The sequence below is a fragment of the Aphidius gifuensis genome, linkage group LG1, assembly GCF_014905175.1.
Source record: "Aphidius gifuensis isolate YNYX2018 linkage group LG1, ASM1490517v1, whole genome shotgun sequence".
NCBI classification, from domain to species: domain Eukaryota; kingdom Metazoa; phylum Arthropoda; class Insecta; order Hymenoptera; family Braconidae; genus Aphidius; species Aphidius gifuensis.
Genome location: NC_057788.1, coordinates 26713295 through 26738027, shown reverse-complemented (window position 1 = coordinate 26738027; position 24733 = coordinate 26713295). Strand labels below are relative to the sequence as shown.

Sequence of the window (24733 nt, the reverse complement as noted above, 5' to 3'; positions counted from 1 at the left end):
GAAAATATATTTTCACTAAATAAATGGTTTTTTATTTATCACCCAAAATCCAAATAAACATATCAGAATAAAAAAAAAATTAAAGGACTAAAAATAAATGGCAATTGATGTTCATTAAAAAAATTCTCATGAGTAAATAACGTAACAATTAATTTGTAATTAATTATTATAATAACTAGTTATTAATTGATTTAATAGTGTTATCTTGACAATAATGAAAATTAATGAAAATGTATAGGAGCTGTGTGAGAGAGTATACAGTCATGTTGTATATTCATTTTAATCAGGAATAACATGAAAATGTGATTCAATGAAATAAATCAGTCAACTCAAAGTCTGTTGCTCATTGGTATTTACTGTTGAGTGAAAACCGCCAATCCATCTGTTTCATCCTCTCATTCGCTTTTCAGCGTCACAGTCTTTATATTCATTTATTTATTTATCTATATTGCACATAGAGGCTACTTGGCATTACATAACATCTAACTTTGATAAACTTTGATGAATAATAATTTATAAAATAAATGTGAATGTCATTGAGACTTCATCTTGATTTTCAATTGGTAATTATTGGAAAGTCATGTAATTTAGTATACAGGATAAACGTTTCCGTTGGTTTCAAAAAGCCAAATCTTCTATCGAAGTGTATAACACCCTCGTAAATCATGAGAAAAAAAAAAATACTTTCAAGATCCTCTTGAACAACGAAAGAAAATTTACAAGAAATAATAAAATTTTTTATCAATTAAAAGTAATTTATATATTTTTTTTTTTACCATTTTTCAATAAAAAGAAAAAATATATATATTTAATTGATTTTTAATTATACTCTTATTATTTATTTGAAATTTGAAAAATATAAAGGGATTTAAATTTAATGGTAATAATTTATTTAATGAATTCGTAAAATTTGAATGATAATTAAAATATTATTGTAATTTGATAGATATTTTTTAAGTATACCAGTGTGATTGATGAAATTAATTGATGATTTTACAATGAGCATTAATTTAATAAACAAAGTTAATTATATTGAAGTATATAATTGTTTATATGCATGTTAAAATGATCAATTCAATTTTCTACAATACTTGATTTACAATAATTTATTACGTATATAGTTTGTCTATTTTCTGTTTGATTCCATTATTGATCTACACACACACACACGGTATATATACCCACAAATATTTGTCAACGGAATTCCCAAGTTTTGCTTCCTAAATTTCAATTAAAGCCATAAGTTTTCATTAGTCTTTAATCAAATATCCTTGTCATAAATTTTGATATCCTTGAAAATTTTTAAACTAATTAAATAGTGATTAAAATATTTTTTTTTAAATCAATAATATCTTTTAAAAAAATTTTCCAGTGTATATTTTATTTTTATTTTGTTTTACGAAAAAATGATATTGATTTAAATATAGATGTTTCGAAGGTACTGTCATCTGTCAACTTGTCATTTACGATTTTTAAATTTTTCTTGATTTTTTATTTTTTCTTTCAAAGAGCAATGTGATATCTGTTGAGAAACATATCCAGGCAAGTGTTGAATACTACATTTGTACGAAAAAAAAAAAATACAAAAATACACGAAGAGAAAAAACACTTTAGATTTTCGAAGACCCTTGTTCGCTGTATCCTTCCTTTCAGGCACATCCATTTCTCCATTCCACTAGCTTGTTTTTTTTATTTTTTTATTATTTTCATCCTACAAATGCTGTCTTCGTAATGGAACGTCAGCATGAATCGTCTATATAGTACGTAAGGCAAGGTGTTATTGGTTGTCAGGCCATCAGACGTGCATGACTTTGAATATATTTTTTTCACTGATATAACTCCAAGCTCGTACACGTCCAAAGCTTTTCACTTAAATTTTTTGTGTCATTTTCGTTTTTTTTTTTTTTTTTCGGCTTCGTTTTTTTTTATACATGACATTTTTTGATAAGTTAATTATAACAAGGTGGTTATTCACACATAATACGAAAGCATAGCTGCGGTTAAAAAAAATATCTTTCAATTTTTTCCTACGTTTAAAAAAAACCATGTTACCATGAACCAGGAAAACCGAAAAAAAAAAGAACTGGGTCTTTTGACAAGTGAAAAAAAGCTTAATAATATTTTAGAAAAAAAAATGATTAGTAAACGAAAGATATAAAATAACTTGGCTTTATTACAAGCGTGAGAAAATAGCAAAAGATAACGACATAATATTAAAAAAAAAAAAAATAGCAATATAATAATAAATAAAAAATAAAAAATAAGCATAAAAGTATAAAGAGCCTTCAAACTTCTATAGCCAGTGTTTTTTTTTTTTTTTTGTTTTATTCACTAAGGTGTTATTAAAAATTCTCAATTTTTTTTCATCAATATCTTTCTTTTAGTTTCATTCTCATACCATTTAATTTTTCTTACTCGTAATTTAAAATACTCTGAAGAATTGAAAATAAAATTAAAAAATATTGTTGAATGTAAAAAACGAGGAAATAAAAAATTTATGGATATGAGATTCCAATGAAGAAATAATAACCGGAAAATATTAATTTGTTATTTTATTCGTTTTTATACAACAAAACGTAATATCCTGTACCACAGATATTGAAAAATTTTTTAACATTGTAGATCGAAAAATAATACAACAATGAAAATAAATTTTATATAAAAATCATCAAGTTAAAAAAATAAATACCAGTGTTTTAAATCAAGAAAGAAAAAATACTAATCAAAATGAAAACAAGATACGAAAATAAAAAATAATATTGAGGTATAAAATTTTGGCGACAGCACCGATTTCTCGTAGTGCCAAGTGTGCTGGAGAGTCTCGAGTATAATGCTCAAGTGAAATGGTAGAAAATGGAGTAAAAAAAAAAAAACGAGAAAATAGAGGTAATAGGGGTAAAGACATCGAGGAGATGGCTGAGTGGAAAAAGGCGAAACCCTTGGCTTCAAGAGTAGCAGTTGGTAAAACGAGAGGCAGTTTTGTGGAAAAATAAAATAATAAAAATACCAGATATGTAAAACAGACGCTCCAGTAACTGACTGAATCTTCAATGTTTCAGGTTTATTCAGCCTTGGCTTCTACAAGTATTCAATTACTATTTTTTAAGCTCTTGAAATTGTTTTATTTTTTTTTTTTTTTATTTTAACTTTAAATTATAAATTTATATATACTAACTAAATTCATTTATTTTTATTTTTAACTTTTATTTATTTACATAAAAATATAAATAAAATATATATAACTTTATTTTTTACAAGTTATACTTCTAACCCCCCAACTTTATATTCAGTAAAATCAGCAGTAATCAGTGCATATATTCCTAATTGCGGCTAAACACTTTGTCATGTACAGCACGAAATTGTCGCATTGTTGACCACGAATTGTAGCTTGTGTATGCTTGTTTATATTTGAATTTATCCTTTCTCTTTACCTCTGTCTCTCTTTCTCTGTACTTTGTCACCTCAACTTTCTATCGAATCAATATACACGCACGAATATTATTTAACTAATAATATAAAATCATTTAATGTTTAACAATGAAAATTAAATTTATACTCTGACATTTATGTGTGTAATATATATATACTGTTTTATATCGTTGTTTTTATTATTTTGTTTTCATTCAGTGCACTTGATATTCAATGCTAAAACGTCTCAAGTAAAAAAAAAAATATCGTGGGTTCTTGTACAAGGTGACATTAATGGGAGCCTTTCAGCGAAAAAAAAAGGTCATATATTTTTTTTCTATACATAAAAATCCGTATCTGAAGGTTTAAAAACGATCTAGCTATTGATGACGAGTACTTTTCTTAAAAACGAAAAAATATAAAAATTTCGAAACCAGAAAAACTGCGTAATAAATAAAAGAAAACTTTATGTCATAAAAAGCTCTACAATCGATATACTTTTTTTTTTTTTCTTAAATTTGTAATTAAAAAAAATAATACCTTTTTTTTGTAGTCTGGTATTATTAAAAAATTCTAGGTTTTTTTGTTGTTAAAAAACAATGTAAATCTATTTGTACATGAAGTTTAGATAATTTAAAAAAAAAAAAAGAAATTACTGGCTTTAAAAGTGATTTCGGTAAAGCTTAAAACACAAGTTTCAACCTCTTTTATTTCCTCCGGTAAAAAATAAAAAACAAAAAAAAAAAAATAGTGATGAGTCGTAAATTCGTTTTTTAAGTTTTTTATTTTTTACAAAAAAAAACACCACAAAGGTTTTTCACTCTCGGGCTCAACGTTTTTCCGGAAAAAGATACGAGTATATTTATTTTCAAGTTGTATGTATACGTTTGTATTGTATACAAAGGTTGACAAAATATAAGTGAAAATAGGGAAAATGTTACTAGTGAAAAACATGAAAATTAAATTCAAACTCGACAAAAAGTCAGTCACTTGATAAGAATACAAGGACTTTCATTATTTTCTACAAAATTTAATATATTCCCTTTTCATTGTAATTTAACCTAAATATATTTTCTTCATATTCAACAAAATAACAGTCACATATTGGCTAGAAAAAAAATACAATTAAATTTAAATTTCATATTATTCGTCAACCGGAAATTTAATTTCACAATCCTTCAAAAAAAAAATAATAATATATGTCTTTAGCCTATCTTTTTATACTCGTTTAATATATTTTTTTTTTTTAATTTCAGAAATATAAAAGAAAAACATGTGTGTAGCTGTTGAATCAAAATATTATGTAAATAAAAAAAAGAAAAAAAAATATAGGAAATGGAAAAAGTTTGAAGGATAATATACCGAGCTGAAGGTAATCATAAGAAACCAAAAATATAAAACGAATTTTTGCATCTCGCTCTTGTTACTTTTTTAAAAATTTTTTCTTTTTTGTTGGTCTAGAATATAAGAATGTGACAAAACGCATATGTTTATGTATTTACAAGTAAAGGAGAGATACATTCAACAGACCAATAAAATTTTCTCTTACAAAATTCAGTAGAATATACAAACTAACACACTATATATATTTCCCCCTTCTTGTTTGCTCTAGATGACAACACCGGCTGCCAGTTTCTATACCGCATTACATTATTCCCCTGTGCAATGTAGTTTTATCGTGTCACTGAGTTTTCGTACTATATCAAAATGTATTTAACTTGCTTAAATTTTAAATAACGTAGTTTTGATTATTTGAACTCAGTTATAAATACACACAATACATGACCCATAAATTCATTGTCAAAAATATTTAATAAAAATAAGGTATATGTTTTTTATTTTTTACTCTAATCAATTGTAACTTTTATAAAAATTGTACAAAAATGATATCGATAAATTCAATATATACGTGAAGTAAAAATAAACTTCCAACACTATTATTTCATGAAAAATTAATCTGTCAAATGAAAGAGTGATTTTCTGTAGAGTTTCCATGATTCAGGAAGAAAAAATATAAAGAAAGAATATTAAAAAAAAAAAAACAATTTAGAGTAATGGTAGTACTATTGTTTCGATCGATGAGTATCATTATATTTAATGGAAAAAGAAAAGATTTTTCAATGACGAATTGATAAAAGTGGTGAGCTTGAAAAAAAATAAAAGTATATTAATCAAAATGATGATGAGGGTGTACAAAAAGAAGCAACTGAATTGTTACATTTTTAGTTGAGCGACGAGGGGATTATTATTCACGGTGGTGAAAGTAAAACTGGTTAAAAATTATACAGCACTTGCTTTCTTATTTTCTCATGTGTTGTCGATAATATAATAATATTTAATATAAATTTATTACATTAATATCAAACTAGTAAGAAATTTTTAAAATGTTTTTTATTTTATTTTCATAATGTTATGATGAAAAATTTAATTTATCAGTTAAAAAAAAAAAAACATGTTACGTTTGAGATAATTTTAAAAATTTAATATTGAGTTTGTTAAATTTATACTCGTGTTTATTTTTTAACAATACTTTAATTTGTTGATAAATTTAGCTCGTTGATTGTAATTATATAAAGTGGGTGCTACATGTCACTCAGCATTTAAATAATATTTCAATCAATTAACCCAAAGTTAAAAGTAGCATACTAAAAATAAATTGTTGATTGTCCAGCAAGTTGAGATTGTTTGTGAACATTAATTATTCCTAACGTTGTGTAAACTTTCAAAGATAAGAATAGTTCTTACGAATTTTATAAAAAAAAAAAACTTTATCAAGTAAACAATAATAATTTATTGAAAAACATGAGTTTTCATAAACTTTTATTTTATTATGTAATAAAAAAAATATTCCTCGATTAAATTATGTATTATATTGTTTATGTGTTGAATATTTAATTTTGATGTTGTCATAGTGAGCATTATCACCATGATGAATCATAAATGAATCAGCTTATTTAAAATTTATAAGTCTGATACAATCTGGACGTATTAAAAAAAAAAAAAAAAATATTAATACATATTCAAATGACTAATGTGACGGAATAGATAACGAAGATTTTGTTAATCTTTTAATTTACATTTAAAATTTAATATTTAATATTTTTTTAAGGTAAAATTCATAGCAACGTATTGACGAAAACAGTTCATTTTATTTCAATCATTTATGATGGATGTTTTGCTGCTCATTTCGATTTTCTGCATCATTGAATTTAGTGAGTATATAAACATATTGAAAAAAAAAAGAAAATTGAATTCTTTTAAAAAAAAAAAATATAAATTTTAAACGATAAAATGCATTATTTATTTTCAGGCAAAGCTGACGACTGTATACCTCGAAAATTTCCAAATGGAATAGTTTGTGTTTGTAACTCGACATACTGCGATTCCATAGAAATTGATGTACCACCAAAAGAAAAATTTCGAAGCTATATATCGAGTAAAGATGGCAAACGATTTGAGGTTGAAGATGGTGATTTTAGCACTGAGATAACAAATGATAGAATTGTATTTAGTTTAAGTTCAACAAGAACTTATCAGACAATCAACGGATTTGGTGGTGCATTTACCGACTCAACAGGAATTAATATCAATAAACTAAGTAATGCTACTCGAGAACAATTATTACAGTGAGTTATAATAAATTAAAAATAATTAAAATTATATTTTTAAAAACCATAACAACACTGTAGCTATTTTTTTTTTTATTTCAGAACATATTTTAGTAAAAAAGGAAGTTCATATTCACTTTGTCGAGTTCCAATTGGTGGTACAGATTTTTCAACACGACCATATACACTGGATGACTCACCAGATGATTATAAACTTGAAAAATTTTCTCTCACAAATGAAGACCATGAATACAAAATACCATATATGAAAAAAGGATTAGAAATAAATCCACAATTAAAATTTGTTTCTGCTTCATGGTCAGCTCCAGCTTGGATGAAAACAAATAATAATATTCGTGGGTTTCTTGGAAAACTTCAAAGCCAGTATTATCAAATATATGCCAATTATTTAATTAAATTTTTAGAAGCTTATAAAAATCAAAATTTACCCATGTGGGCAATATCAACAGGCAATGAACCACTAAATGCAGCTATTCCATTTATTTCAATAAACGATATGCTATGGACTCCAGCAAGTGTTACCGATTGGGTAGTAAATAATTTTGGACCAACACTTGAACACTCAAATTCTAATGAAACAATTATTCTAGCACTTGATGATCAACGTTTTCTTTTACCATGGGTAATAGATCAAATGTATAGAACAAATAAAAATATAGATAAATATATTTCTGGTATCGCAGTACATTGGTACGGTGATATGATATCAAGTGTCAATGTTTTTGATGAAACTCATGAAAAATATCCAAATAAATTTCTACTAATGACTGAAGCTTGTTCTGGTTCTTTTCCACAACGTAAAGGTGTTTTATTAGGATCATGGGAACGAGGAGAAAATTATATTAAATCAATCATTGAAGTAATTTATCAATTGACTAAATTAATATTAAAATTAATTATTATGAAGATTATTTTTTTTTTTTTTTTTTAGGACATGAATCATTGGATCACCGGTTGGATCGATTGGAATTTGGTTCTTGACAGAAATGGTGGTCCAACTTGGGTAAATAATAATGTGGATTCTCCAATTATTGTTAATCCTGAGACTGACGAATTTTTTAAACAACCAATGTACTATGCTCTTGCTCACGTTAGTAAATTTGTACCACCTGGTTCTGTTAGAATAAAAATTGATGGACTTAGTTTATGGGTTCAAGCAACAGCATTTAAAACACCTGACAATAATATTGTCATTTTACTTCATAATCCGTAAGTCAATTTATAAATTATGTTTAATAATTATTGATAAAAAAAATTCTAAATTATTTAATTTAATGTTTTCCAGAACTAATCAAAAGAAAAAATTGAATATTATTGATAAAGATGAAAATAAAATTATTGACATTGAAATGGATCAACGATCAATACGTACAATTATTTATAAAAAATAATTTTTTCAATAAAAGTACTAAATGAGTTATTTAAAAAATTAAAAAAATGTTTTTTCTTGTTTGTTATCTTAATTTATAATTGCACAATAAAATGTTGAACTATTAATTACATTTAAAAAAATTATTTAATCATCTTTCATAATTTTAATTGATAATTTTAATCAAAATATATATAGACACATTTTGTCATTTAATTTACTTGACTGTATAGACCACAAAACAAATGGTTTTCGTCTATTTTATATTCGAGCATTAAGTACAAAAAAATATAGGAAAAAACGAAACCATTCCTCTTCAAATGATTAAATACATTATTTATAAACATTTAAGTCACTGCGCAAGACTGTCTACTTTTGCAATTCGAAATACTGCGACTCAATTGAAGTAAATATATTTTCAAGAGAAAAAAAAGAAAAAAGAATTGATGAAATATTCAAAGCAACATATTTTAAAAATTCAACACACAGTATAGAAAATAATTTTTGCAAACGTTATACACTGAGAAGCAATACAAAAAAAAAAAAACTTTGAATACGAACAAAATTCAAGCACTTTATTCGTACAATTGAATGAGATTTTTTAATAATTTTCAAATGATTAAAAAATCTAAATAAAAAGTCTCTAATGTCATTGATTTTAGATAAAAAAAATAATGTGTATATTTAATGAGAATATTTAAATTGCTACAAATTTAAATAAAATAAAAATTATTATTCTATGACCGAGTGTGAATATGTTTATAAAAAAAATCATATGCAAATGTTAATATTTGTTTTATTACTGATTTTATTTTTTAATGTATATTTTACCTATTGAAAAATCAATAAAAAATAATATCTGTTATTTAAAAAAAAAAAAAGCTATTATTGATTTATCAACAGAATAATTTAGATAATTTATTAAACAATTTGAAAAACAATTAATTTAAAAGAAAAATAATTTAGATAAGCCTATTTATTATTTGCTTTAAAAGAAAATGTTATACTTCAAGAAAGTTAGTGTCAATTTGAATCTACCAGCAGAATTTTTACACAACATTTTAACTTCCATACAATGAAAATCGTTGTACTCATTTTTTTCTTTTGCATGATTGGATTGAGTGAGTATTTTATATATTTATTTAAAAAAAAATTTATTTACTTTGATAAAATGCATGATTTATTTTCAGGTACAGAAAATGAATGTATTCCGAGAAAATTTCCAGATGGAATAGTTTGTGTTTGTAACTCGACATATTGTGATTCAATAGGAGTTGATGTGCCACCAAAAGGAAAATTTCGTAGTTATATATCAAGTGAAGATGGAAAAAGATTTAAAATTGAAGATGGTGATTTTAACAATGATACAAGTGATAATGAAATTATATTAAATTTGAATTCAACAAAAATTTATCAAACAATCAAAGGATTTGGTGGTGCATTTACTGACTCAGCAGGCATTAATATTAACTCATTAAGTAGTCTCACTCAGGAACAATTACTACAGTGAGTTTTAAAAAAAAAATACTACCATTTAAATGGACATAATTTTTTTAATTGAAATAAAAGTAATATCAATTTTAAAATTTTAAAAATTCATTAAATTACGTTGATGAATAATTTATAAATTAATTTTTTTTTTTTCAGATCATATTTTAGTAAAACAGGTAGTGCATATTCAATTGTTCGTGTTCCAATTGGTGGCAGTGATTTTTCAATAAGACCCTACACCCTAGACGACACTCCAAATGATATTGAACTTTTAAATTTTAATTTAACTATCGAAGATAATGATTATAAAATACCATATATAAAACGATCACTCGAAATAAATCCACAATTAAAATTTTTTGCAACATCTTGGTCAGCACCAGCTTGGATGAAAACAAATAATAATCTTCGTGGATTTTTAGGAAGATTAAAAAAAAAATACTATCAATTATATGCTGAATATCTTGTTAAATTTTTAGAAAGCTATCAAGATCAAGGTCTATTTATTTGGGGTATTTCAACAGGCAATGAACCAACAAGTGCACTTATACCCTATCCAACAATTAATACCATGTACTGGACACCAAAAGATGTTACAAAATGGATAATTAATAATTTAGGACCAACAATTGAAAAATCAAATTCAAATGAGACAATTATTCTAGCTCTTGATGATCAAAGATATCTTTTACCAGATTGGATTGATGAAATGTACGAAAATAATAATTTAATTGATAAATATTTATCTGGTATTGCAGTACACTGGTATGGAGATTCATTTTCAAATGTCAATGTTATTGATCAAACTCACGAAAAATATTCTAATAAATTCATACTAATGACTGAGGCATGCTCAGCTGATTTATCTTCAACAACATCAAAAGTAAAACTGGGCTCTTGGGAACGCGGTGAAGCTTACATCAAGTCAATTATTGAGGTAATTTAATTATTAACTCGCTTTGTCGTTACTCAATATATCGTAATAACATTATGTATTTTTTAAGGATATGAATCACTGGGTCACCGGTTGGATCGATTGGAATTTAGTACTTGATAAATACGGTGGGCCAACTTGGGTTGGTAATAACGTTGATTCACCAATAATCATAAATTCTGATTATGATGAATTTTTTAAACAACCAATGTATTATGCACTTGCTCATGTTAGTAAATTTGTTCCACCAAATTCACTCAAAATTCAACTTGATAATAACAACACTGATAATCAAATTCATGCAACTGCGTTTAAAAGACCTGACGACAATATTATTATATTATTGTATAATGAGTAAGTATTTATAAAAATAAAAATATTATTTCATTTAAAAAATAAATAAAATTAATTAAAATTAATTTTTCTTAGAAATGACCAAGAAAAAAAAATTAAAATTGTTGATGAAAATGGACAGGCGATTAATATCAATATGTATTCACGTTCTATGCAAACAATAATTTTTAAATAATCATGGATCATTTGTTAATGATAAAAATTAAGTACCACAATTTGACAAGTAATAAATTCTTATTATTTATTCTCAAATACATTTTTTTAATTTCCATTTTATTTAACATACTTACAGCAATTAATGTAATTATTGAGGATAGAAAGTATCTTCCCATTTTTTTCTGTAAGCACCTGGTTTTCGTTTGGCTTTTGGTATGTACGCTGGAATATGTTGATTGAGTCGACGAAGGAATGGATTGACACCAAAGTCCCATGGTGTTCGTTTTTTTTCCATTGGCATTGTTTTGAATTGATGCTTGTAAATTAATTCCCAATGATATAATTCTGGCATCAATCTAAAATTAAATAAATAAATTAATAATTGATAATTAATAAATATTTATAATTATATTAAATATAAACTTACAATTTTCTGGGTCGATTTGATACAAGCATCTTGTAACGATCTTCTAGCCAATTTCTTTTTTCATCATTTTGAATATCTGCTATTACTTTTTCATCCTCACCAAGATAAGGTTTCATATTAACACCAACACGTTCTTCAGGTGCATTTGAATATAATTTTATTAAATTTTTAATGACTTCATCATTGAAACCAATTAATTTATTTCCCTCAATAGATTCATATAATTTCATTGGTTCAGGCATCCAACAAAGATTACGTTTTGGATTTTCATCATGATGCCAAGTGTTAACAAGTGTTGTATTTAATTGATAAACACAAAAAGACCACCATTGACCATTTGTAATAATAGCTTGATTAACTAGTGGATACGTAACATCATTAAATGTTGTAAAACCTAAAAAAAAAAAATAAATTATAAATTATTAATTTCAATATAATACAAATATTTTTTTAGCTTTAAAAAATTAATAAATAAATTATTTACCAAGATTACATGCTTGTGCTAAAAGCCAGCCATAATTAGCAAAAATTGCTTGAGCTTTAAGAGCATCAGAATCATCATTAAAAGTTCTATCAATCATATAACCACGTTTGTGATATGACATAAAGCCAAATTCACTTTGTGCACCAGGCCAAAAACCAGGTATATTAGTCATGTGTCGTCTTTTTAATGCATGACCAACAGTTCTTGGATCAAATTTATATTTTGGAACATCAAAATCTGGATTATCACATTCTGATAATGGTATTATTTCTTTTAATGGATGAATATGTCTCAATTGTAATGATGGTTTTCCAATAAACTGAAATGGTCTATCAGCTGGTTCATGTAATACATCATTCCAAAATCTTGCTTTTCTACCTCTAATAATATGTTCATGTAATTCAATTCCACCAGCAAACCAACCAGCCTCAATTCGTGGCTCATAATCAATTTCCATTTCATTAAGATGTTGATTATATTCAGCTAAGTAACCAAGCATTATTCTGTTGACTGATTTAGCAACAGCAGAACAAATTATATCTTCCACTGCTCTTGGTGCATCAAGAATATTTTTAGGCAACTCTTGAAGTTTTCTAGGAATATAAATAAATAAATTAATAAACAAATCATTAATTCAAATGTTATTACTGAATTTGTAATGAATCAAAGAACTTACTTTCTCTGATCAACTTCAAATACAATTGCATCTTCAATGGATCCTTTAATTTCTTGTGTTAATGAGTCAAGTGTTTCAGATGATACAAGATTATCATAATATGATGGAAGTTTTGGCTCTTTCATAACGTGTGTTAGTGTTATGTATTGGGCATGTGGTAATTCATTGTAAAAAATTTTATCTTCTTCATACATCATACATTTAAAACCCCAAAAACGAGGCATATTTATTTTAATCATTTTTTCCTCAACTGTTTTGACTTTCTTAACTTGTTCATGCCAATCTTCTTGATATCTTCTAAATTTTCCAGGAAAACTAACATCTTGAATTGGAGGATATTCAACATAGTCTGTAAATTTATTATCACTTGCAGTAACTGCACTACTTGATGCACGTATTTTTTGTAACAACGGTATACGCTTTATACAAAAGCACGTATTTGCTTTTGTTAATAACATTTTTAAAAAACTTTGTTTATGTCTACTTATTTAACATGTAGAAAAATAATTAAATAAATGAGGTTACGTCGTACACCTCACGCCGCCATGTTCCCGGTGGACAAGATCACCAACAATCACCAAGATCATCTTGTCAAGATGACGAAAAAATAAACAGCTAGTGTATCTTGTGTTGATAAAAGTGATGGCACACTTTCAACCAAAAAAATATATTCGAATTTATAAGCAGCCAATTTTCTCAAGACGCTTTGTAAAAAATTAAAAATTAAATTTCATATATTGCGCTCTAAGCAGCAACGAATGAAAAAAAATATTAACATAAATAGAAAAAAAATAAAAAATCATAAATAATATTAATTATTAATGTATTAAAGAATTAAAAAAAAACTCAACAAATTATTATTATCAAAAATAATAAATGCTGTCACATTATTTAAAGTTTTAATATTGTTAAATTTTTTTTTTTTATAAAAAAAAATTATTGTCAAATTCATCAATTGTTGTTCAAAATAGAATTTGAATTCGTTGCTAGAATGGCGCGCTTTTTGACCGAAGATGGCGGCCTGGCCATCTATCGAGAAAAGTTTGCAACGTACATTATTTGTGAGCATTTTTGTGGGGGCAGGTGGGGGAAAAAAAATAACGAAAATGATGCTGATAAATGCTGATGAATAAATAATGATAAAAAAATAAATAAAAACCAACGAAATATATAATACCATCGCAATAATTTTATAAATGATTTTTTTTTTTTCATGAAAAATAAATAAAATCACCGAAAAACATAATGCGCAATTAGTCGAATGTGGTGGGGAGAGAAAAAAAAAAAATGACGCCGGTAGACGCCGGCAAAAAAAAAAATGCCATTGTCACGGTTCCGCCAACAATAAATTCATCCGACTTTCATTATAAATTAAAAAATAAAATAAAAATGATAAAACAAAATAATAAATAAAACGGGATTAATAATGAATTATAATAGTAAAAAAAAAAATGAAATAAAAAAATAAATTTTCAACGCATTAGACGGTCGGCCATTTTGAGAGCGTCCATACAACGCAAAAAAAAATATTGTAAAATAAAAAATGATAAATAAAAAATTGTTGAAAATTTATTTTTATGATGAATAAAATAATAAAATGAAATGAAAAATGCACTGTACCAGAAAATCAGCTAAGCGGGAAACAGAAGCTCAGTGTTTTAGTTTCAGATAGAAAAATAATGAATAATGAAATGATACGTGAAAAAATAATAATTGATGACGGGTTAAACACAGTTAGACACACAACATGACGTCCTTCGGCTTCAAGTTCACAAACACAACTGAATTTCATTTCCCCGCAGCCCCAAAGTTCTCGATTCATCCAGTGGCGCCACTGCAACAATATGGCCGCACATTGAAGCTATAAATCTGGAGGGGAGATAATAATAATATACCGACTGTATTATTACTATTATTATTATTATTATTAATTTTTTTTTTTTTTTATCTTGAAGGACAAACCAGGGACATATCTGGACATATCAGGCACATCAACGAAAGGCCTCATCTAGTCGTGATCGTAAAATTTTTTTTGTGTATACATTTTTGTTATAAATCATGGCACAAAAAGCTAGACTAACTGACGAATCTGCCTGGAAACAGCTGGATGATTATTTTAACACAACTGGATCAAAAATAAACATTGCAAATTTATTTCAACAAGATGCAAATCGTTTTAATAAATTTAGGTAAGTTTGTAAGGGTTAGAGATATTTCATCATGACCTTGAGGTGACCTTCAAAATGACATTTGATCTATCACATGTGTTAATCAATTCAATAATAAATAACAAGTTTTAATTTAACATTTAATTTTTTATTTTTTGTTTGTTTTTAATTTTAAAAAATCAATATCTAATTATATATTTTTGTTGATTTTTAGCTTGAATATTGATACTCCAAATGATGGACCAATTCTTTTGGATTACTCCAAAAATCGTCTTGATGAAAAAACCATGTCTCTTTTGCTTGAATTAGCAAAAGCAAGAAATATTGAAAAAGCACGTGATGCAATGTTTGCTGGTGAAAAAATTAATTTCACTGAAAATCGTGCTGTATTACATACTGCTCTTCGTAATCGTGCAAATACACCAATTTTAGTTGATGGTAAAGATGTTATGCCAGATGTAAATAGTGTATTACAACACATGAAAGAATTTACAAATCAAGTTATTAAAAAAGAATGGAAAGGTTTTACTGGTAAACCAATTGAAGATGTTATTAATATTGGAATTGGTGGATCTGATTTAGGTCCATTAATGGTAACTGAAGCATTAAAACCATATCATATTGGTCCAAAAGTACATTTTGTAAGTAACATTGATGGTACACATATTGCTGAAATATTAAAAAAACTTAATCCTGAAACAGCATTATTTATAATTGCATCAAAAACATTTACAACACAAGAAACAATAACAAATGCAACATCAGCAAAATTATGGTTACTTGAAAATTTGAAAAATGATGCTGCTGTTGCATCACATTTTGTTGCATTATCAACAAATAATGAAAAAGTTAAAGAATTTGGTATTGATGAAAAAAATATGTTTGGTTTTTGGGATTGGGTTGGTGGACGTTATTCATTATGGTCAGCAATTGGTTTATCAATATCATTATCAATTGGTTTTGATAATTTTGAAAAATTATTAAGTGGTGCATATTTTATGGATCAACATTTTCGTACAGCACCATTGGATAAAAATGCACCAGTTATACTTGCATTATTAGGTGTATGGTATTCAAATTTTTTTAAATCTGAAACACATGCATTATTACCATATGATCAATATCTACACAGATTTGCAGCATATTTCCAACAGGGTGATATGGAAAGTAATGGTAAATACGTTACAAAAACTGGATCAAGTGTTAATTATTCAACTGGTCCAATTGTTTGGGGTGAACCTGGTACAAATGGACAGCATGCATTTTATCAACTTATTCATCAAGGAACAAGACTTATCCCAGCTGATTTTATTGCACCTGTATTATCTCACAATAAGGTAATTTATTTTATAGAATAAATTTGTTTTTTCATATTTTTAATTCAACTATCATCAACAGGTTCAAGGTAATTTGCATCATAAAATTTTGCTCTCTAATTTCCTTGCTCAAACTGAGGCATTGATGAAAGGAAAATCATCAGAACAAGCTAAAGCTGAATTAGTCAAATCTGGATTAAATGATGAGCAAGTTAAACTTTTATTACCTCATAAAGTTTTTGAAGGAAATCGTCCAACAAATAGTATTCTTGTCAAGGGTGTTACACCATTTACTCTTGGAGCTTTAATTGGTAATTGTTAATGCTACTTAGCCAGTATTGTAATTTTTATTTATAATTAATGTAATTTTTTTTTTTTTATTCGATAGCAATGTACGAGCATAAAATATTCGTCCAAGGAATCATTTGGGATATTAATTCATTTGATCAATGGGGGTAAGTTTGAATATTCATCAATTGCTTATTGATTATATGTTGTTTTAATTGTATGCTAATTAAATTATTTTTCCACAGAGTTGAATTGGGAAAACAACTGGCAAAGGCTATCGAGCCTGAATTAAATAATGCTGATAAAATAACCAGCCATGATTCATCAACAAATGGCTTAATTAATTTTATAAAAACCCACAGTTCTTAAATACATCACTATAATCTATTTTATTATTCTTTTTCATAGAGTACGAAAGAGAATGATACCTCAATTGAAAATACAAAAATTTCAACAATGGCCTAATTTTATTAATTAAAAGCCTAAAATTTTTAGATAAAAAATAATGTTTCAATTGTTATTTAAACAAAATAAATAAAAAAATAATTACCATTTTAAATTTGATCCTAAAATGAAGCAATTGTTTTAATAAATTTTTATTTTACAACAAAAAGGTAGCTTCTTTTATCATTCCTCAGGTGAACTACCAATAAATTTAATTTAAAAAAAAAAAGTAATAAGTTTAAATGTATATTCAATAGTTAAAAAATATATTACGTTTGTTTGATCAAACTTTTAATAATAATAAAAAAATGTACTAATTATGACGTAGACAAATGTTGACTTGATATAAACAAAAATATTTTACAAAGTAAAATGGCATAAATAAATGTAGTTTTAAAATGACAACTTGTCACTTGTTTTTTTTCTTAATTATAATATAATAAATAGTTAATGTTGATATTAATTTAATTACTGATGAAACACGTCATGAATTTATAATCATTTAGTATGGGGAGAGGAATCTGCGACACAAAATATCATCAACAACATTGGTGATTGTTAAGTGGGGGAAAGTACATGACGAAGTTATTTGGTGTGAAAGGCGGTTGTTTTTCTTTGTTGTTTAAAGAAAAAAAATGGAGATGATCACAACAACGTATGATAGTGTTGATAAAAAAATATTAAAATCATTGGATAATAACAAAGTATTACACAGGTAATTATTTAAACAATTAAATTTATTTTATCCTTATTTAAAAATAAACATATAACCCTACTTTCATCATCAATTTGTCATGATTTTTTTGTTTTTTTTTTTCCTCATAATGAATCTAATCAAAGGTTACACATTGATTTCATAATAATTTATTATTTTTTGTAATTATGTGAGATGATGTATTTTAAAATTGTCGTATTTTCAGGCCAAATGCAAGTGCAGGATTATGGCTGATGCCATTAGTAGGTATCAGTGCATTAGCAACAATACTCAGAGAAGATAATAGTTATTCAGAAATATGTCTTCTCATTGGAATAACAGGAGTTGGTCTAGTCCTAAGTTCAATATGTCTTATTGCTCAATTGACAATTGATAAATCATCGATTAAAGATTTTCAAATAATTTATTTTTTACCAGCAACAATTACCTCAATGTTATATCTTCTATGGGCAAGCAAAGGTATGTTTGTCAATCATTTATTTATTGTACAAAACAGGTCCAGTCTATCTATGATAAATTGATACAACTGGACCTTGTTAAACAACTTACAAAGAATATATTTTATTAAATCAAGTGCAGGACTACTTGTTAGTGTAAGCTGGGGACTAAGTGTTGGTTCAATTGGTACTTGGGGTGTTCTTCAATTGATGTCATTATGCCCAAAATGTTTTACACTTGGTGAAGCAACAACAGTCACTCATGGAATAATTTTATTTTTATTATCAACTTGTACAAATCTTCCTCAACGATATCATCTTCCTCCACTACATGATGATGATATTGCTACAATTATTTTACAAGTTGGTATTATTTTTGTTGGGCTTGTTTGTGCTTTATGCATGATAATTCCTAAAATTCGGGAAACAAAATATTTTTATATAACAACATTTGGCATACTGATAATTGGAGTTGTTCCTTTACTTCATATTTTGTTGGATCAAAGTCCATTGCTCTGGATGATATATTTTATTTTTGGTGATCTTCAAAGAGTGAGTCTTAAATGAAATATAATTAAACAATTGATAAAAAAACAAATATATAAATAAACATTTTGTTACAGATGACATTTATTATTTATGCAGCAACATGTTTACTTGTTGGCTCTGGTTTTTTGATGAATCAAATTTCATCTGATACACATGCAGGAACTGCTGGTAGAAAAATATTTCATTTATTAGCAGTGCTTGTTTACATTCCAGGCTTAATGTTTGAGCCAACTTTGCTTTATTTAGCTAGTGGTATAATCATGGGTATTTTTATGATGCTTGAGGTATAAAATTTGACTATATAATTTAATATATAATGCTATAATTTATTTATTTATTTTTCAGCTGCTTAGATTTTTAAATATACCACCATTTGGTAAATTTCTACAGCTTGGATTTTCAGTATTTGCTGATGAAAAAGATTCATTAATTTCACTAACACCAATTTATTTATTAATTGGTATGTCATTTCCTCTCTGGATGCCAACAACAAATCTTGATTTACTTACACTTTTAAGTGGTGTTTTGACAATTGGTATTGGTGATGCATCAGCAAGTTTAGTTGGAAGTAAATGGGGAAAAACAAAATGGAATGGTTGTGAAAAATCAATTGAAGGTACAGTTGCTTGTATATTAAGTCAATTAATTGTAATTTATTTATTAGCTGCATCAGGATTTATTTATAACTTGTTTAGTCTTATCAGAATAACTCTTGTTGTTATTGGCGTATCATTTATTGAAGCACGTACTGATCAAGTTGACAACTTAATATTACCATTGATATTTTATATTTGTCTGATTATTTAATAACATTCGTTAAATTATTTAAAGTCTGATTAATAATGATTAAGGTTTTTTTTTTCATTTATTTATCAAACTTCAAATATATGACTATTATTTTTTATCCAAGATAATAATTTTGAAAAAAAAAGAAAAAAAATATATATACGTTTCCAAATGTACTACTAAAAATACAGCATTTAGCTGTTGACTTTATTTTTTTTTTTTTTTAAATTTAAGTTAATATTTGCATATCGTTGATACGATATTTATAATTAAGAATAATATTTTCCATATTAAATATAACTAACGGGATAATAATATATAAGTTATTTTTTCTAATCGTTAAAAATATATGTACATGAATTGTTGAAGTATATACTTGTCGTTGATATTGTCGTTGAAATGGGATTATATAGAATTTTTTTTTCATTTTTGTTTTTGCATTCCCAAGTAAGTTTTTGAGGTCTTTTTTTACTTGAAATGTATATTGAGACTAAAAATATTTAAATAAATGTATTTTTCTACGTGTATAAAAACAATAACATTTTTTTCTAAATAATAGACATTTAAATTCATTTTTAAACATTTTTATTGACTGCACAGCCTTTAAATATTTTACATCCACTGCAACCACTGCGTCGTCATTGAAATACGTATATATAATGTCACCGTCTTCATCAAAAATATATTAATTATACACACAAATTAGTTAAACATACAATATATTTTTTATTATTCTTCAAATAATAAATAATAAAATAATCAATCAAGGAAAGACAAAGACACAGCCAATCAAATGAATAACGTAATTACGTACAACTTTTCTTACAAATAGACAACGAATTTAATCGATGACGGTGCATTTATTTAATAAAAAAAAAAAAAGTCTTAATTATATTATCAAGAATTTATATATTATATTACACGTTGAATTTCTTATTTCCATTTATATATATATTTTTTTTGTTATAATCGATGAAAACAAGTGACATAATAATAAGCATTAAAAATTTTTTTGCAACGCGATTAACTATTTTATAATTATTTCTTTTTTTTTTTTTGATAATTCATTATTTATTTATTATGATAGTTTAAGAAATAATCAGACACTCTTGGCTACAATGTCATTCTGATTAGATCAAATTATCTAATGATAGATTTTTTTTTTTTTATATATTGTTTTTTGCTGTTGATTTTTTTTATTAATAATAATTTATTATTTCTTTTATCAATGAGTGTAATCAATAAGTCTTGATGATATATATTAATATATGTTGAGTGTATTTAATTTTACGTTTCAATTACTTTCAATTCAAATATTTCAGTTGTCCAGCTAATTTTTGCAATCACATGTGTTAAAATTAATCAAAATTTGTTTTTTTAAAATCCTTGTTTATTGACTTGCGTAATGATCGGTATTGTTAATAATATCTGTTCTAAAAAATTGCATCGTTGCATTGATTTACGTGTGAGCTAAAAGTTTTTATTTGTTTTATTGATTATAAAATCAACAATTTACTATTGTAAATAAATTATTATATCGTAATAATAAAAAACAAAAAAACAAAATTAAATAACAATTTAAAAAAATAATAAATATTTTCTCAGTGAGATATTTACAATTGCTTACAAAGAGATTGACCCTCAAATTTAAATACTGTTTTTCTTTTTTTTAAATAAATAAATTTAATAACTTATTTTTAATTAATTAGAGTAACAGGTGCATTATGAGTGTAATGTCAAAGAAAAAATTTATCTTTTCATGCTGATAATATATTCACCATCGTGTTCCATCCAGTCAGGCAAATCTTCACATCTATATTATAATATTTTCTTTTTTTTTCTTTTTAATCATTTCGATTTGTCAAAAGAAAAAAAAAAAAAAAAAAGATTTTGAAGCATCACAATTCTGCTTTTTTATTTTTTCAATAATATTATTTACGAGACAAGTTATCGAGTTATATGAGGTCGCGAAAAAAAATAAAAATAAAATAATAATAACAATATAAACAAAAAATGAAGAAAATTTTTTATATTATATCTACTTTTTTCCTCGATTTTTTTTCTTATACCTTGTCTGATTAAATTTCAAATATCTTTTTTATTTTGTTTTTTTTTTTTTTTATTTTTTATAAAATTGATAATCTCATCTTACAGTTGTTCGATCCATCTTGTCTCGTGGTTCCACGTAGCTGGATATTTAACGATGAAATAATATACTGTTCATCTTAATTTTTTTGAGGATACCTTTTATGGATCCAGATTAAATTGGGTCTGGGGTTTGTTAGTCTGTTTTTTTTTTAGTTTAAATTAATATTTAAATTTAAAATTAAAGATGTTACTCTCGAAGTTTATGCCAATCGGCAATTTGTCGACGTGGTGAACTACATACTTCATTCCAATGATTTAGCGCTGAACCTTGACACTTGGCACCACCAAGTTCAAGTCGTCCAATCACCTAAATCATAAATACAATCATTATATACCTGTTTGAATATTTTTTCTATTTAATAAATATTAATTTAAGCAATAAATAATACCTCATTTTTTGTTACACGATCCCAATCAAGAAGCATAAATTCAAGACTTACATTCGTAAGACCATCAGTACCATTTGGTATTTCAAATACAAATGATTCATTAAATACTGGACTTAATGTACGTTTTTTAACATGAGTTTTTTTTTTAGCAATACGTTGAGAATTATAAAGCAAATAAATCTTAACATATGGATCAGCAAGACCAGTTACATCCATTTTTGGTAAATTTCTTGCTTTTAATACAACAACAGTTAGTCTATTTGCTGCTGGTTGCCAACAAAGTGATACCAATAATTCACCTCTACCTTGTGCTTGAATCTAAAATACATTATCATAATTAAATAAATTATAAAATTATATAATTAGATAATTTTACCTTGAGACTTCGTGGACAAATTTCTCGACACAATGATAATTGTTGATTATCAGCATTTTCAATATTAGCAACTGATGACAATGGACAAATAACTTCACCAATCATATCATCTCTCGAGTATCTATCAAAACTCAATACAACAAAGTGTAAGCTGATTTTCTAAAAAATATATTAATTCATATTATTAATTGTTTTTGAATATTTAAAATTTATTTTCAATCTAAAAATATTAATAAAAATACTTAATATATTTATTTACCTGCAGCTGTGATTGTGATATACCAAAAAATGTAAAATCTTCATCATAAATTGGATCTCTTGTGTTTCTTAATACACGAGTTTTAACACGATCCTGTTTATCTGGTAATAATTGAAGTTTAACATAAGGATCACTAGTTGCATTTCCTTGACCTCGTGCTGGTAAACCCTTGCATTTAACAACAGTAACAACAAGTGCATTTTGATCACATTGATAACGTAATTTAAATACCAATTGTCCAAGTCCATCATAATTTGTATTTCCATTGACAATAGTAGCACGTTCAATTTTTTCACTTGTTTCCATATCAGCTTTATCTTTTTCATTTTCAATATTAAATGTAACATCAATTGATGGTGTTTGTGCTGGTGTACCATTTTTAATTGGTGATTTAATTTGTGTTATAATATTATTTGAATTTGGTGATGATGGCTGTAAACCAGTTGGACTTGGTGTTAAACCACCAGAACCTGGTGGACTTTTAGCTGGACCAGTTGGACTTGGACTTTTTTTTAAATAATGACCAGTACTTCCTGGACTTTTAACTGCTGTTGGTTTACGATGAGGTGGTCTAAATGCCAATGATTTATCCATACTTAATTTAACATGTTCTCTACGTCGTTGACACAGCCACCATATCAAAGCGGCGGCGCATCCCAAAGCTGCTGCTCCGACGCATATTTCAATGATGTTGCTTGTCCATACTAAATTAAAAATTATTATTTATTTTTTTTTTTTATCAATTTTAAATTTTAATATCATATAAAATTAAACATTTTATTGATTTTATCAAAAGTTCTATTTATAAAAAAAATGAAACGAAATGAAACAATCGAAACGATTCATCAATTATTATTACTATTATTATTATTATTATTATTTAAAATTATATGTTGAGCCACAAAGAACAATATACAATCGTCACGATTCATACAATAATGTACGCAGTATTAAATTTTAATATGAAAAATAATAATTAAGTATTAAATTATAATTAAAAATTTCAAGGAATACGTCATATGGATCGATGCACTTTGATAAAAACTATTTTTGTAAAATTAAAATTAACAAAATAATTGATAAATATTGCATTGAAGAAATAATGCTGTAAAATTGATAAACGAAAAAAATAAAAGTAAAATATAATTAAAAATAATGAATAATAAAATAAACTCACCGGTATTCATATGTGTTACCAATGGTCCATCATCAAAATCACTTTCACTGACCATTTTGGCCATTTTTGATATTTTATTTTTTAAATTAATAAATTCAAAAATTTGTCTTATTAAACTGTATAATTAAAATTTAATTTTTTGGTAATTAAATTTTATAATTTTTGAATGATGGATAAAAAATAAAATAGGGCGTTATTTACGATGTGCAACCGTGCACCTAGTGCCTTATGTTAAGAAACACCAACTGGAATATGGATCAATAGCTTGAACGAAGGCGAGACTTGCGCTGAAAGCTTTTTATTTTATATACATTTAGAAAAATAAAATAATAATAAAAAAATACATATAGGATAAAGAGCTTTTTTTACATTAAATAAATGTTCACGTATTGAGGGCTAACTTCTAAAAGCTATAACATCAAGAAGCATCAAAGATTCACGTTTAATGATACAAAAATTCAATTTTAAATACGCAATACCATAATGACTTTTTAATGATAGTTAGCTTTTTAAAAAATATGGGTCATCTCTGGATTTTATTATTTTATTTTCTGATATCAACGATCGATCATAAATTACATATTATTAAAATTTAAATCTACACAGTAGTAGAAAAAAAAAAATTATTTTTTTCTTGATAAATCATTCAACACACATACGTGTTAAAAATAATTATAAAAAAAAAAATTTCTAAATAATATATTCAATCAATAATTAATTGTTTATATTTATTTTGATTAATTATTTATTTTT

At 25.7% G+C, this 24733-nt stretch overlaps 6 protein-coding genes across 7 annotated transcripts; 4 read left to right on the top strand and 2 right to left on the bottom strand.

The window, feature by feature from the left end:
* Positions 1 to 5066: 5066 nt before the first annotated feature.
* LOC122858337 (lysosomal acid glucosylceramidase-like) lies at positions 5067 to 8552 on the top strand. Of its 2 annotated transcripts, XM_044161166.1 has the most exons (6): positions 5067 to 5232; positions 6518 to 6620; positions 6719 to 7034; positions 7119 to 7896; positions 7969 to 8246; positions 8323 to 8534. In XM_044161166.1, the coding sequence occupies exons 2-6, from the start codon at positions 6572 to 6574 to the stop codon at positions 8426 to 8428; spliced, it is 1527 nt and encodes a 508-aa protein (XP_044017101.1). In that variant the 5' UTR covers positions 5067 to 5232; positions 6518 to 6571; the 3' UTR covers positions 8429 to 8534. The 2 variants fall into 2 exon arrangements, with proteins under 2 accessions (XP_044017101.1, XP_044017111.1); XM_044161176.1 differs by lacking the exon at positions 5067 to 5232 and having other exon boundaries at positions 6527 to 6620; positions 8323 to 8552.
* A 1025-nt stretch (positions 8553 to 9577) lies between these two features.
* LOC122861124 (lysosomal acid glucosylceramidase-like) lies at positions 9578 to 11484 on the top strand. Its single transcript, XM_044165310.1, has 4 exons — positions 9578 to 9912; positions 10054 to 10834; positions 10902 to 11176; positions 11478 to 11484. Exons 1-4 carry the CDS (start codon positions 9578 to 9580, stop codon positions 11482 to 11484), a joined length of 1398 nt encoding a protein of 465 aa, XP_044021245.1.
* LOC122858329 (28S ribosomal protein S30, mitochondrial) lies at positions 11406 to 13491 on the bottom strand. The gene is made up of 4 exons (XM_044161154.1): positions 12929 to 13491; positions 12253 to 12845; positions 11769 to 12162; positions 11406 to 11697 (listed from the first exon to the last, which is right to left on the bottom strand). The coding sequence occupies exons 1-4, from the start codon at positions 13384 to 13386 to the stop codon at positions 11490 to 11492; spliced, it is 1653 nt and encodes a 550-aa protein (XP_044017089.1). The 5' UTR covers positions 13387 to 13491; the 3' UTR covers positions 11406 to 11489.
* A 1347-nt stretch (positions 13492 to 14838) lies between these two features.
* Positions 14839 to 17605, top strand: LOC122858321 (glucose-6-phosphate isomerase). The gene is made up of 5 exons (XM_044161140.1): positions 14839 to 15117; positions 15311 to 16433; positions 16495 to 16723; positions 16801 to 16867; positions 16946 to 17605. The coding sequence occupies exons 1-5, from the start codon at positions 14987 to 14989 to the stop codon at positions 17067 to 17069; spliced, it is 1674 nt and encodes a 557-aa protein (XP_044017075.1). The 5' UTR covers positions 14839 to 14986; the 3' UTR covers positions 17070 to 17605.
* A 61-nt stretch (positions 17606 to 17666) lies between these two features.
* Positions 17667 to 21060, top strand: LOC122858348 (dolichol kinase). Its single transcript, XM_044161189.1, has 5 exons — positions 17667 to 17859; positions 18065 to 18318; positions 18439 to 18848; positions 18920 to 19129; positions 19191 to 21060. The coding sequence occupies exons 1-5, from the start codon at positions 17780 to 17782 to the stop codon at positions 19650 to 19652; spliced, it is 1416 nt and encodes a 471-aa protein (XP_044017124.1). The 5' UTR covers positions 17667 to 17779; the 3' UTR covers positions 19653 to 21060.
* Positions 20200 to 24552, bottom strand: LOC122858357 (synaptotagmin-4). The gene is made up of 5 exons (XM_044161202.1): positions 23981 to 24552; positions 22804 to 23507; positions 22545 to 22703; positions 22169 to 22486; positions 20200 to 22086 (listed from the first exon to the last, which is right to left on the bottom strand). Exons 1-5 carry the CDS (start codon positions 24042 to 24044, stop codon positions 21967 to 21969), a joined length of 1365 nt encoding a protein of 454 aa, XP_044017137.1. The 5' UTR covers positions 24045 to 24552; the 3' UTR covers positions 20200 to 21966.
* Positions 24553 to 24733: the final 181 nt, after the last annotated feature.